The sequence below is a fragment of the Tripterygium wilfordii genome, chromosome 4, assembly GCF_013401445.1.
Source record: "Tripterygium wilfordii isolate XIE 37 chromosome 4, ASM1340144v1, whole genome shotgun sequence".
NCBI lineage: Eukaryota > Viridiplantae > Streptophyta > Magnoliopsida > Celastrales > Celastraceae > Tripterygium > Tripterygium wilfordii.
The window spans coordinates 1,618,318-1,630,833 of NC_052235.1; the positions used below are offsets into that span (position 1 = coordinate 1,618,318).

Here is a 12,516-nt window from a genome sequence, read left to right on the forward strand (position 1 = left end):
AATTTTTTTTGGAATCTGAAGGGTATTATTTTAAACTTTTGTTCATGCAAAGTCATTGGGCCTTTTTTGGCAGAACCGTTACCCCCTAGCTGAAAGGTTTGTGAAATTAAATTGCACTGACATACGTTTGAGAAATTATGTAGGGATTTTTCAAGATCTCATATACTGAGTCTACATGCAGTGAAAAAAAAAAGATTCTTACTTTTTATTTTTCATTTTTGTACTTTCAGAACACGCGGTTACCTTGTTATGGTTACCCGGGCGACTTTGAACGGATTAACTTATCAAAAGCATAATAATTCTTTCCAGGTCCTGGTCATATCCAATTGCTGATCCCTGGAGAAACTACTTGTTTCGCATCTGCACCTGCCCAGGATACAATATGACTATGCATCGCACTCTTGATCTCACTTCGAATCTTGAAGTCGGCCGCCCTTTTGAGAAACAAATGGATGGGATTGTATGTTTGTTTGTGGGTGAGCATTTATCAAAATACATTAAAGGGTATAATAGTAAATTTGAGATAGTGTATTAATAAAAATACATAAATTTTAAATTTATCTTGTGGTGTATTTTATTTAACTCTGGAATTGTGTGTAATAGAAATTAAGGTGTATTTAACTGTTCCCATCAATATATATTGTTGTCAGGAAAAAAAGAGGGAGAACTCATGGGTGGCGCCGTGGTGGAAGGAGGTCAAAATCCTTTGGGTCAATGATGCCTTGCCCCAATGGGTTTCACATTGGATTCGAACGTCAAACATGTAAGGTCTTACCACTTACTGGCTAATGCCTACCCCAGATGGGTTCATCTTTCAGAGATTACAATCGCAGACAAATTTGAAATTTAAAACCAATATTTCATTGTTTTTCAAAAAATTAAAATCCTCGTATATTCTATAAGTTTTATGTTTTGTTACAGTAATTTATAGTAACCATTTAACATTAAACCAGTAATTTTTAATTTGCAATTGTACATAGTTATAAATGGAAACCATTTGGTTATGATCAAGTGATGAATCCTTTTTAGGGTGAACCGGTATGAACTTGAGAGGTATTGAGTTCTCAAGAGGAGCAAATGAGCAATACATTTGTGTCATCTTAGTATATTGTCAGGTGAGAAACATGTATTCGTGTCCCACATATGGAATGTTTAAAGAGAAAATTTATAGTATAATGTTGTTCTCGATTATAAAAAATAAATTAGAAATAGAAAATTTAGTTGGGTAGAGTTGATATTTATGAAACATTAACGGTGGATGATTTGTGGTGATGAGGCTTGGTAGATAATTAATAGCTGGAGAGTGGGTTTGTGTGTAATTAACGTCAAATTAATAACAAAAATTCATGCACATTAAATAATTAAATATAATCAAAACAGATTCTTCAAAAAAAAAAGAAAAAAAATTTAGCAATTTTCTAAGGGATTCCAGGTCTCAATTAAAAATTAAAAATTGAGGCAGACTTCCACTTTCTCTCTGACTCTTCCTCCAAACGCGGTCTAGGGGACAACTCACATTCCTGGAATATGATGATATCATTGAACAAGCTCTCTGTTCTCATGGTACACATCAGGATTTGCGAATATTTGAGTCCCCACAGATTGCTGTGACTTTACAATTACGACGAGCCCATTTTGCAGAATTGTTCATTGTTAATTTTTTATTAGTCAGCGTCGATTTTGTACACGTGGGAAGTCTAGTCCTTGTAATTTTTTTTATTTATTTTGACATGGAAAATTAACCAAATCTTGATTCACCCAGAAAACCTTTCTCGAGGTAGCCTATAAAAAGTGGCATTTGTTGTTCTGGGATATTGCAAAACGCAAAGAGTGCGTGTATTGTGCGTTCATTTGGGTGTATTTACTTTCTGGGTGGTGTTCTGTTTCTTTAGCTCTCTGTGATTTTGCAGAGGCGTGTGATTGGTAGAGGAGACAAGAGGGTTTGTGCTACAATGGAGAGTGTATTGATCAATGGAATAGATAAGGATTACAAGAATGGTGTGGCTGGGGGTGTTGAGGACGTGTACGGTGAGGATAGTGCCACCGAGGATCAGCTAGTTACCCCCTGGACTGTCTCTGTAGCCAGGTGAGAGCACCGATTCATGATTTATAGAGATACGCTGTTTGATCTTAATTTATGGTGTTGAAGTTAAATGTTTATTTTGTTGTTTTTTGTATTTTGTTTTATGTCAATTTTTCCATTTCCATTGCAGTTCTATTTGTTTGTTTTTTTTTCCCTTTCTATTTGTATTTATTTGATGTAGGTTTTTCCTTCTCTTTTTCAATTTTTCTGATTTTTTTTTCCTCAGATCTGGGTGTTTCTGTGCTATTTTTGTATATAATATTTATTACCTTTGAATTTAATAACAGATTCTTCTACCATGCTGGTTTGTCAAATGGATGGACAGTTTAATAAGACCATGGATCTTCCTTGGGGATTCATAGAGAATTAAATACGATTGGTTCCATGGGCATGTAGATCTGGGAGTTGTCCCAATAAATTATTGTCTCCTTCGCTTGAAACAGAAGAACAATACTTTGTGGACAATGAAGATGATTAAGGTTGCCTTGAAAATTTAATATGCCAAACCATGTCCATGGATGATGTATATGAAGCAGCTGTTATTACTTTACTTCGTGTATACTGGGTATTCATCTCCGAGGACATTTGCTCTTTATTATCTAAAGTTAAAAACTAAAAGTTTCAGATTCCTGACCTGGCTTTATGGTATTTTCATTCAAGCTTGGTTGGAAGCTAGAATACCTTCAAAAGTTTAGTTCTCTGCTAAAAATGGCATATGTATTTTTTTTTGAGGTCTTAAATGATGCAGAATTTTATACTTTGGTTTGCTAGTCAGCTAATATATCTATTTGTGCTACAGTGGATATACATTGCTGCGAGACCCACACCATAACAAAGGTCTTGCTTTCAATGAAAAAGAGAGGGATGCTCATTACTTGCGTGGGCTTCTGCCTCCCGCAATTGCGACTCAGGAGCTGCAGGTTAACTTTTGACATTGCTGACATTTCTCCCCATTTGATATTCATGCGCTTTTTTTGTTACCAATTCTAAAATCTCTTTGGTGATCAGGAGAAGAAATTGATGCATAATCTTCGCCAGTACCAAGTTCCTTTGCAACGATACATGGCAATGATGGATTTGCAGGTACATTCATGTCTACTGCAATTATTTTTCTCTTTTGCTGTGAATATGCTGATCAAAGTGACATCACAGTTGCATCTCTCTAGTTTTATCTGCTATCTGTTTTACTGTATCGAAATCCGAAGGTGTCATCAGGTTTCACTAATTTCACAGCTAGTGGATACTTTAACCATTTACTACCAACCACTGAGGAACCCATCTCCATTCATTAGGCTGAGATTATTATATTGAACATACAATAAAAAAAATTCAGTACTGCTAAACCGCTAAGCAGCAGCATGCTAATTAGGTGACAAAGATTCTGTTACGTTTTACAGGAGAGGAATGAAAGGCTGTTTTACAAGCTTCTGATTGATAATGTCGAGGAACTGCTCCCGGTTGTGTATACTCCAACAGTTGGTGAAGCTTGCCAGAAGTATGGGAGCATTTTCAGGCGCCCTCAGGGTCTCTACATCAGTCTTAAAGAGAAGTATGATCACTTACTGGCATTTTGTTTGTGTTTACTATGTTTAAGTTGCATAGCAGTGTGGTGGAAACTGAAGGGCGACCTTTCTTTTAGGGGCAAGGTTCTTGAAGTATTGAAGAACTGGCCAGAGAAAAGCATTCAAGTTATAGTTGTTACCGACGGTGAGCGTATTTTGGGGTTAGGGGATCTTGGCTGCCAGGTATTGATACCATCCACTACTCCTTTAAAGTAGAATATTCCACTTATATAAAAATAACAAGCTGCATACATGCTTCTGTGCTGTCAGGGAATGGGGATTCCTGTAGGGAAACTTTCTTTGTACACAGCACTAGGAGGAGTACGCCCCTCAGCAGTAAGATTCACTAGAACTTCTACAGCTGATTGACTGATTTCTTCATCTTTCTAGCTTTGTTTTTTCTTTTGTTGAATTATAAATTGTTTTAATAAAAATTATAAACAGTACTGAAAAAAAAATTGAGGGTATTCATACATAGAAGTCATTGAATTTCTCAACCAGTAATCAAAATTTGCAGTGCTTGCCTGTAACCATTGATGTTGGAACAAACAACGAGAGATTACTGAATGACGAGTTCTATATCGGACTTAAGCAAAAGAGAGCAACTGGACAGGTCTGTGATTTCTCATTTATTTTTGTTTGTCTTGAAAATTTTCTCAATTTAATGTAGGCAACTGCAAATGCGTTTCAATTCTATAAATGTAACGAGACTTTTACTGCATTTTAGGAATACAATGAACTTCTGGAAGAGTTCATGAGTGCAGTTAAGCAAAATTATGGGGAGAAAGTCCTTGTACAGGTCAGTCATTTTTTCCGATGCAGAAATCATATATATTCTTTTCCCCCCCAATTCCGGACATGATTCTATTGTCTGAATATGTTTTTCAGTTTGAAGATTTTGCGAACCACAATGCATTTGAGCTGCTGGCCAAATACAGCCAAAGTCACCTTGTCTTCAATGATGACATACAGGTGCAATGTCACAAAAGATTAACTCCTCTTGAAAAAGAAAATTTATTTATTTTTCTTATTGTAGTCCTTTACTGATTGCAGGGTACAGCATCTGTGGTCCTAGCAGGGCTTCTTGCAGCTCTGAAACTAGTTGGCAGAACCTTAGGTGACCATAAATTCTTGTTCCTAGGTGCCGGAGAGGTAAGGCTTCATGACTATTATTTGTACGCGTGTGGTTTAGAGTGTTTGTCCCACTTGCATTCATTAATTTTATAGGCTGGAACGGGCATAGCTGAGCTTATAGCTCTTGAGATTTCAAGACAGGTATACACTTACTGTTTGAACATGTCCTCTAATTTCTTTCTCGTGAGCTTGGTGAATGACCAATGCACTACTTCTATCAGACCAAAGCTCCGGTTGAAGAGACGCGCAAGCAAATTTGGCTCGTGGATTCAAAGGTCGTATGAAAGCTTATAAAAGTTTCATGCTTGTTTGAAGAACATCTGAATTTACTTTAGTTATATTTTCCATCTGTGACAATATTTTTTTAAACAGGGATTGATTGTTAGCTCCCGTAAAGAGTCACTTCAGCACTTCAAGAAACCTTGGGCTCATGAGCATGAACCTGTCAAGGAACTCGTGGATGCTGTTAAGGTGCAAAAATTGTTGAATCTGAGAAAAGAAGTTAAACTTAAAATATGCACAAGTTCAAAGCAGTTAAAAAAAAATACAAAAAATAAAACTTGCCGCTCATCGTATAAGTCTGATTTTTCAGGAAATTAAACCAACAGTGCTGATAGGGACATCTGGAGTAGGAAAAACATTCACAAAGGAGGTGGTTGAGGCCATGTCATCATTCAATGAGGTTCTCTCTCTCTCTCTCTCTCTCTCTCTCCCCTCTCTGGCACCCACAAATGCATATATCCATGAAGCCATTCTGTTCAGAATAATCAAACATCAGTTACCAGGAAATATTTATACTGATCTCAACAATTGGCATGCAGAAACCTTTTATTCTTGCTCTGTCCAATCCCACCTCACACTCTGAGTGTACAGCAGAAGAAGCTTATACATGGAGTGAGGTAAATATATATATATTTTTTTCTTTATGATCAGATATTGTGATTGCACAATTTGAAAACAGGGTTTGCTAACTATTCTTTTCACATCATCTTCATAATTACCCTTCTTCTATCTGCAGGGTAGGGCAATCTTTGCTAGTGGAAGTCCATTTGACCCTGTTACGTATAATGGGAAAGTTTTTGTCCCCGGACAGGTCTGAACTATCCGTATTTTTATTTCTTGAAACAATACTCTCTACCCCATTTTGATTGTAACTGATGGCTTTTCTCTTCTTTTTTTTCTCGCTGTTCAGGCAAACAATGCTTACATATTCCCCGGGTTTGGTTTGGGGTTGATCATATCTGGTGCCATTCGTGTGAGAGATGACATGCTTTTGGCAGCCTGTAAGTAAATGAAGTTTGTTTTAACACATTTATATTCAAGTTCTAATGAACCAGCTACCGCCTATAGAGACCCTTGACAACGTGGGATTAAAGGCATCCTTTGTTTTTTCTTTTGCAACAGCTGAAGCTTTGGCTGCTCAAGTGACCCAAGAAAACTACGACAAGGGACTGATTTACCCACCATTCACTAATATCCGCAAAATATCAGCTCACATTGCCGCCAAGGTTGCTGCTAAGGTTTATGAACTTGGTGAGTAACTTTCTGATGTGTTTGGCGAATATGTACAATAAAACGTCCATTAACCGTTAATATATGCTTTCCCAGGGCTGGCATCTCGTCTCCCTCGTCCAAAAGATCTTGTCAAGCATGCAGAGAGCTGTATGTACAGCCCAGTCTACAGAAACTACCGCTGAACATGGTGGCGAAAAGACGCGTTTAGCAATCAGCTCTAGTCCTAAGGATGTTTTTCCAGATTCCAGATTTTTTTTAATGTCTTTTTGTACCTGTGATTTCCTCAATCCCGGCCCAAGTAATCCAATTTTTTGATAAATAAAACATTGTTATCAACATATATGTCATGTCAGCTTATCTGCATACCTTTTACTCGACAAATTACTACTTCTCAAACGAAAATAGAGGGAAAATGGAAATATGGAATCCTTTCCGAAAACAATTAATGCTGAAAATAAACCAATAAGTATGTAAATAATTCTTTCAACCTGTTGCAACACTGACATATGACCTATTAAGATGATATAAGGTTATAGGACCTGTATGATGCAAGTGATATACGTGCCATACATACAAAATAAGCTCATCACAAGGAGAATGACAGAGATCTAAAAGACAGTTGAAACATACTTTTTTTAATGCACACCATCTGCAACCTGGGCACTCTGTATGCCCCAAAACGATTTCGGCTTCAAATTCTTCTTTGTGGCTGTAAATAGCCATCCCATTTGGGTTTCGCAAGTGGCACAGTTTGTGATTGTCCAAGCATAACTGCAATGATGGAAAATAAGTTGCATAGTAATGTCATAATCATTTCCCACATTACTACTAACAACATAAAACAGTATGAAATTCTGCAATATTTGGCAGTTAATCACCAGAAAATTTGATATACACGGTTAACAGATTTCCCATGTTTGAAGGGTAATAAGTTAATATCAAACACAACAATCACTTGCAGATTACTAATAGATACCACATGCCAACAAATAATGTGCTGCATTTTGCCCCACGCATAATCCTATATTTTATCATCTACAATGTTTAGTTCCTTACCATGCAAGTTCCCTGAATGCAAATATAAATACGGTCAGCTTTGAATAAACTAAAATTCCTATGTAGTAGTTTAGCTTCCAAAAGAGTATTCTTAGATGGTAAAACTTTTATCAAGGAAAAACACTGGGTGCCCTTCACAACTAACTAAAAATTGATTCTAGCATATTAAAAACACTTTCATTGGTAATGTTCCCACTAATCAAAGGTATGCCTTCATAAAGAAAATTGACAGGTGTGTGTGGCATGATGCCCATACCCAGGAAACCAGCTGTACTCAGTTTGCGGATGGCCCCAGAGTGCTAAGCCATTTGCTCTGTAAAGAGTCATTATCTCATGCACATAACCATTTGGGTTCACGTAGGCACCAAGAGGACCATCGGTAGACATCACCAACATATCACTTCGCTTTGCAATCACAGTCTGCATGAAGAAATGGGGAACAAAACAATTCGATAACCTAGGGACATATGTATTGTTGCATCCAATCAGCAGGTGACATAAACAGATTTGCACACATGCACATGCAAGTGTATGTTTGCAAGGTAGGGTCTGAAAAAGAGTAGACAATGTATTACCTGACAAGTTCTACATCGAATAAGATCAAAATTCTTGAGTAACTCGATTTCTCTCTGCAACCTATATGAAATGCCGTCAATCTCCAGAAGCTCCTGTCTTGTAGATTCAGATACAGGGATTTTGCTGGCAATATAAAATGATAAAAGATCAGGCTTCTTCACAAGGGCATCCATGCTAGGCGTTCCAACTATCTGTTTCCACATATCTACGAAGAAGATAAACAGAAAACCATAAACATTAAAAGAGGGCATAAGTTTTCTATCTCTTTAAATTCTAATGTTTGTCAAAATCAGATTGTTACTAAAAATTTAAAACATACCTAGAAGCCAGACAGATGTTGAAGACTACAATTTAAGGCATAGTATTTTGCATAATACAATATTATAAGTAAACGTCTGGGATGAACAACAAAAGAAGAAAAAAAATTTCAAACTACCTGCAGTTTTCTGAGCAAGACAATAGGAGTCATACATACGATACACCCAATATGGCCAAAAGGCTCTTGTAACTGAATGGAACTGGGTGAGATCAGTTTTTCTCCAAGACCTTCTTAACCCATCCCCTCTCCAAGAGGGCCTTGCTGATCCGGAACTATTCCCAATCTCTACAGCAGCATGTTTTATTTCTTTATTGTCATATAAATGCAAAGATTCTACGGAGTTTGAGTCACTTTGGGGGGAACATCTAGACCGGATCTCGGATTGACATGCAGACTTGTCATCATCGCTACTTGTGGATTCATCCATTGGGTCATACCCATAACAGGGATCAAATGCAGATTTGTGAATTCTCCTCTCTGCTAGTGAAAGCTCATTCTCAAAGCTTTCCTCTGAGTTTGCCTCTGAATCATTGTCCCCATCTCCATGGCTGTGTGATGTGGCATTTAAAGGCAGCCGGCATAAGGGTCCACGACCATGCAGTTTAGATGATGGTGGCACTTTTCCGCATGCATCCCGAGGAATTCTTAATGGTAGATCTTCTTGGATAATTTGAACCTCACCACATGGCTAGAAGGAAGAAAATTTCACCAATGAGCCATTAACCAGATATTTAACCAAAAAGGAAGTGGGAAATATGAAGGTGTCTTTCAGTTATAAATTTACTAACCACTCCTTCAATATCAATCCATCGGCGCTTTAGATGGAAACGCTGTTGACCACGAGTAACAACATTCATGGACCCATCCTCCAATCGCCGGTACTGCCGAATCTGTAAGAATGAGGTTACATATCCCATGAGCTACAATATAAATACAGCCAGATCCCAAGGCAATTGTTGTAAAATCTTTAACTTCCCCTAAAACTTCCTCTGTTACATTCATGATTTTTCAAGAAAGCATTCTATCCCACTTGCATTTGAATTTAGAACTTAAAAAAGTTTAATTGAGTCCCAAAAAAAACACTTACATGATAAACAAGTTAAAAATAATTCAATATACCACAACACCTTAGAGCAAATTGTACTCTCAGAAGATAAGAATGCTTGAAAAGAAAGGCATGGTGCTGCAAAATCAAGATAGTACCAATGCATTTACAACAATTAAGTTGATGATGTAGACAACTACTCTTTACAAAAGCCTAACATTCTCAATTCAATAAGATAATGTTAGCAAAAGGAGCTTAATCTTATATGATAAGGACCCCTCCATATCAGTGTTTCATGGGCTCTAGAGAGTCCATGCCCAAACCCCCCTAACAGTCCAACGAGCCCAGCCCACATCCATGGACGCATGCACCCATAGACCGACTGTAGTCCAACAAGCCTCCACAATACCAATGTTTCATGGGCTCTTTGTGAAAACTTATTGGACATGTTAAGGAGTGGCATTTGCCCTCCTTATAAACAGAACTTAACTCTCCTATCTTTCCGATGTGGGAGTTCCAATCATAACTGTACCCCAAAACATCCCACATATGGGATTATCCATTTGCCTCCATACAATTCACACATGAGAACAAAAAAAACACATCTATTTCTCAATCATCAACGACACACGCATATCTCTTGTCAGTTTCATAGATAACGGAGTCCTAACATCATGTGTTGCAGTAATTAAGATACACCGCAATATTCAATCATCCTCCTCCAGGTGGTGGGGGAGAAAAAAGAAACCATATTAGAGTTCAGTAATTACTTCTGCAGTTGTCCCAATTGATGCAAACCGTATTCGTCTATTATCAAGATCCCTGTAAACGTGAACCTGGACATATTTCTCATTAAGCTTTAAACTAAAATGTTAAGACATAGATATTCACAGAACAAGTAAGCGAATAGAAATAGGTATGAATTTACATACAACGCCTATGGTGTAAGGTGCATGAACTTGTGCCAACGCCCTCTCGACAACAGATATAAAATTGGGCTGAATGACTCTTAAAGGTAGAGTGGCCTCTGGGAAAAGAACAACTCCTAAAAAACAGAAGCCAGGTAGAAAATTAGGAATTTCCAGATTCCAATAAACAGTTTCATGGGAGAGGAACATGCACGACACCAGATAAAGTGAAAATTTTACTGTTCTTCAACAACTTGATCGTGTATTGCATAGCTAGCACATCAGGTGCTACTTAGATAAAATGGTCCAAAGCTTACTTTCTATGAAGATGGTGTTCATATTACCTGGCTTCAAGTACCTAGGAAAAGTAACGTGCACTGGACGGAACATTATTGCATGTTCAACTATTACGTGAAAGAAAAACATTAATGGAAGATTAGCGTTTAAGTTAGACCAGGAAAAAACAGCAGGTTAAACAATCTTACTGCTTATATTGTAAAGTTTCTCGACTTTTATCAATCACTGTACTATATTTTCCAATGCAATCAATATTTCTCTCCCATGCTAAAACCAAGCATTGTGGGCAGGCACTGATGAATATTTAAAAATTGATACTAGCTGAATGACTAGTATCAATTCATGAACAAATGAAGTACATACTACCTTCAAGATAGAACAGTGGGAGGTTCAAAACGGCACCTCCATCCAAAAAAGCCACTCTGTTGTGAGTATCATCAACCTCTGTAGCATTTAGTTCACATAAAAGAGGTTAAATCAGATTGATTCACACCCTGAAATAAGACATACAGAAAGAACAGGAGTCAAGATGGAAAAGGCATACCACCAAGATACGTATGCAAAGAAGCCAGACAAGTGTTGAACGTAAACTCATTCAAGGAGGCAACACCACTTGGATCAACAACAAAAAATATGCATGGTAAAATCAGTGTCAAATCAAAATAAAAATAATAGTATGGAAAACATATTGTTACAAAAAATAAGAAGGGAGTTGTTTACCTTTTATACAACAACTATACATCTATACCTCCATGGTTTAGGGAAACGAAAAAGAAGGAACATAAAACAAGGAATCCACTGCAGTGGGAGCAAATATGGACTCGGAGTAGCAATTTCATTCTCAGATACACAATCCAGTCTATCCAGATAACACTTTTCGTTAAATCAATTGTTGTGGTCAGGAAACCATGGTTTTGATAATACTTATACTTCTATCTTAATTCACTTGAAGGATTAAATTTCTACATCTATTTTGGCTGACAACACAGATTCGAAAATTCTACATATTCTCAGCAACCAAACAGGGCGTTAAACAGTTTACTACGTAATAATAAATCTTGGTTAAAAAGGGTTCTTCGATACTTCTTTAGTGTTATCGTTAACAATCTTCGAAAAAGATAGAAGTTTCAGTTCAAACACTTCTCCCTCCGTTCTTCCCTCCGTTCTCTCGGTTTTTCATTGAATTCCTGACAGGAATCAATAGATTCGTCCCACTCCCCCCAGTGAATACGGTCAACAAGACCAGGTTTAAAAAGCAACACCAACCCTAGCGCATAATAACTCAAAACCGATGAATCCGATATACGAATTTGCGGATAATAATCAAATTCACAGTTAAGGAACGAGGGGGAAAAGAGAGAGAGGGAGAGAGAGCATATAGTAGCGGCGATTACTTCGCATCAAGGTGGTCATCGGAGGAGTCTTCATCGACTTCCTCAACCTGCAATTCCTCAAAATCGAGCTCTCGAATATGCTCGATCTGTTGCCTCTCCGCCTCTGTTATCCTCTGATCTTCCATCTCTCTGTGTGTGCCCAGGCTCCTCTTAAGATTGTAGTAAAGTAATGCGTTCACGATTCACATGAACCCGCCATTGAAATAAACTCCGCGGCGAAACTCTATAAACAATTTGCTTCACCAATTCTCTCCGTCTGTCTACCGCGCGCTAGAGTTTGCCATGTCATCGATTTGCCAGCGTGAAAAGCACGTGATGTTCAAGAATTTTGAAACCATGAAAAATTGGAACTTTGTTTATCTTACCGTTAAAAGTAACGGCTACAAATCAAAAGTAAGTTTCCTTAGAAGGCATAAGAGGGCCTTTTCTTTGTGGCAGAAGAAAAAAAAAAAAGCCCCCTTTTCTTAAAAAGACTAACAACCGACCGTTTGGATCACCGGCATCCATTCTATACTCCCAAGTTTCACGTTTCCCAGACTCATTGGCTAGGTTTGGCAGCACGGTTATAGGGCCACGTTTGTGTTACGGTTGGACGTAACGGGCCAAATCTGTTTGTTGCAGTCCATC

At 37.7% G+C, this 12,516-nt stretch overlaps 2 protein-coding genes across 4 annotated transcripts; one reads left to right on the forward strand and one right to left on the reverse strand.

Moving 5' to 3' along the window:
* The first annotated feature begins 1,430 nt into the window (after nucleotides 1–1,430).
* Nucleotides 1,431–6,634, forward strand: LOC119996612 (NADP-dependent malic enzyme-like). 2 transcript variants are annotated; one of them, XM_038843303.1, is made up of 20 exons: nucleotides 1,431–1,563; nucleotides 1,911–2,086; nucleotides 2,883–3,003; nucleotides 3,092–3,166; nucleotides 3,481–3,632; nucleotides 3,723–3,828; nucleotides 3,916–3,981; nucleotides 4,163–4,258; nucleotides 4,373–4,444; nucleotides 4,534–4,617; nucleotides 4,699–4,797; nucleotides 4,873–4,920; nucleotides 5,001–5,054; nucleotides 5,152–5,250; nucleotides 5,372–5,461; nucleotides 5,601–5,678; nucleotides 5,798–5,872; nucleotides 5,972–6,062; nucleotides 6,184–6,312; nucleotides 6,388–6,634. In XM_038843303.1, the coding sequence occupies exons 1-20, from the start codon at nucleotides 1,528–1,530 to the stop codon at nucleotides 6,474–6,476; spliced, it is 1,836 nt and encodes a 611-aa protein (XP_038699231.1). In that variant the 5' UTR covers nucleotides 1,431–1,527; the 3' UTR covers nucleotides 6,477–6,634. The 2 variants fall into 2 exon arrangements, with proteins under 2 accessions (XP_038699231.1, XP_038699232.1); XM_038843304.1 differs by lacking the exon at nucleotides 1,431–1,563 and adding an exon at nucleotides 1,570–1,830.
* A 106-nt stretch (nucleotides 6,635–6,740) lies between these two features.
* LOC119996613 lies at nucleotides 6,741–12,167 on the reverse strand. 2 transcript variants are annotated; one of them, XM_038843305.1, is made up of 10 exons: nucleotides 11,890–12,166; nucleotides 11,040–11,107; nucleotides 10,862–10,939; nucleotides 10,223–10,335; nucleotides 10,061–10,126; nucleotides 9,034–9,135; nucleotides 8,363–8,933; nucleotides 7,926–8,131; nucleotides 7,607–7,770; nucleotides 6,741–7,065 (listed from the first exon to the last, which is right to left on the reverse strand). In XM_038843305.1, exons 1-10 carry the CDS (start codon nucleotides 12,012–12,014, stop codon nucleotides 6,930–6,932), a joined length of 1,629 nt encoding a protein of 542 aa, XP_038699233.1. In that variant the 5' UTR covers nucleotides 12,015–12,166; the 3' UTR covers nucleotides 6,741–6,929. The 2 variants fall into 2 exon arrangements, with proteins under 2 accessions (XP_038699233.1, XP_038699234.1); XM_038843306.1 differs by lacking the exon at nucleotides 10,061–10,126 and having other exon boundaries at nucleotides 11,890–12,167.
* Between the last annotated feature and the right edge of the window lie 349 nt (nucleotides 12,168–12,516).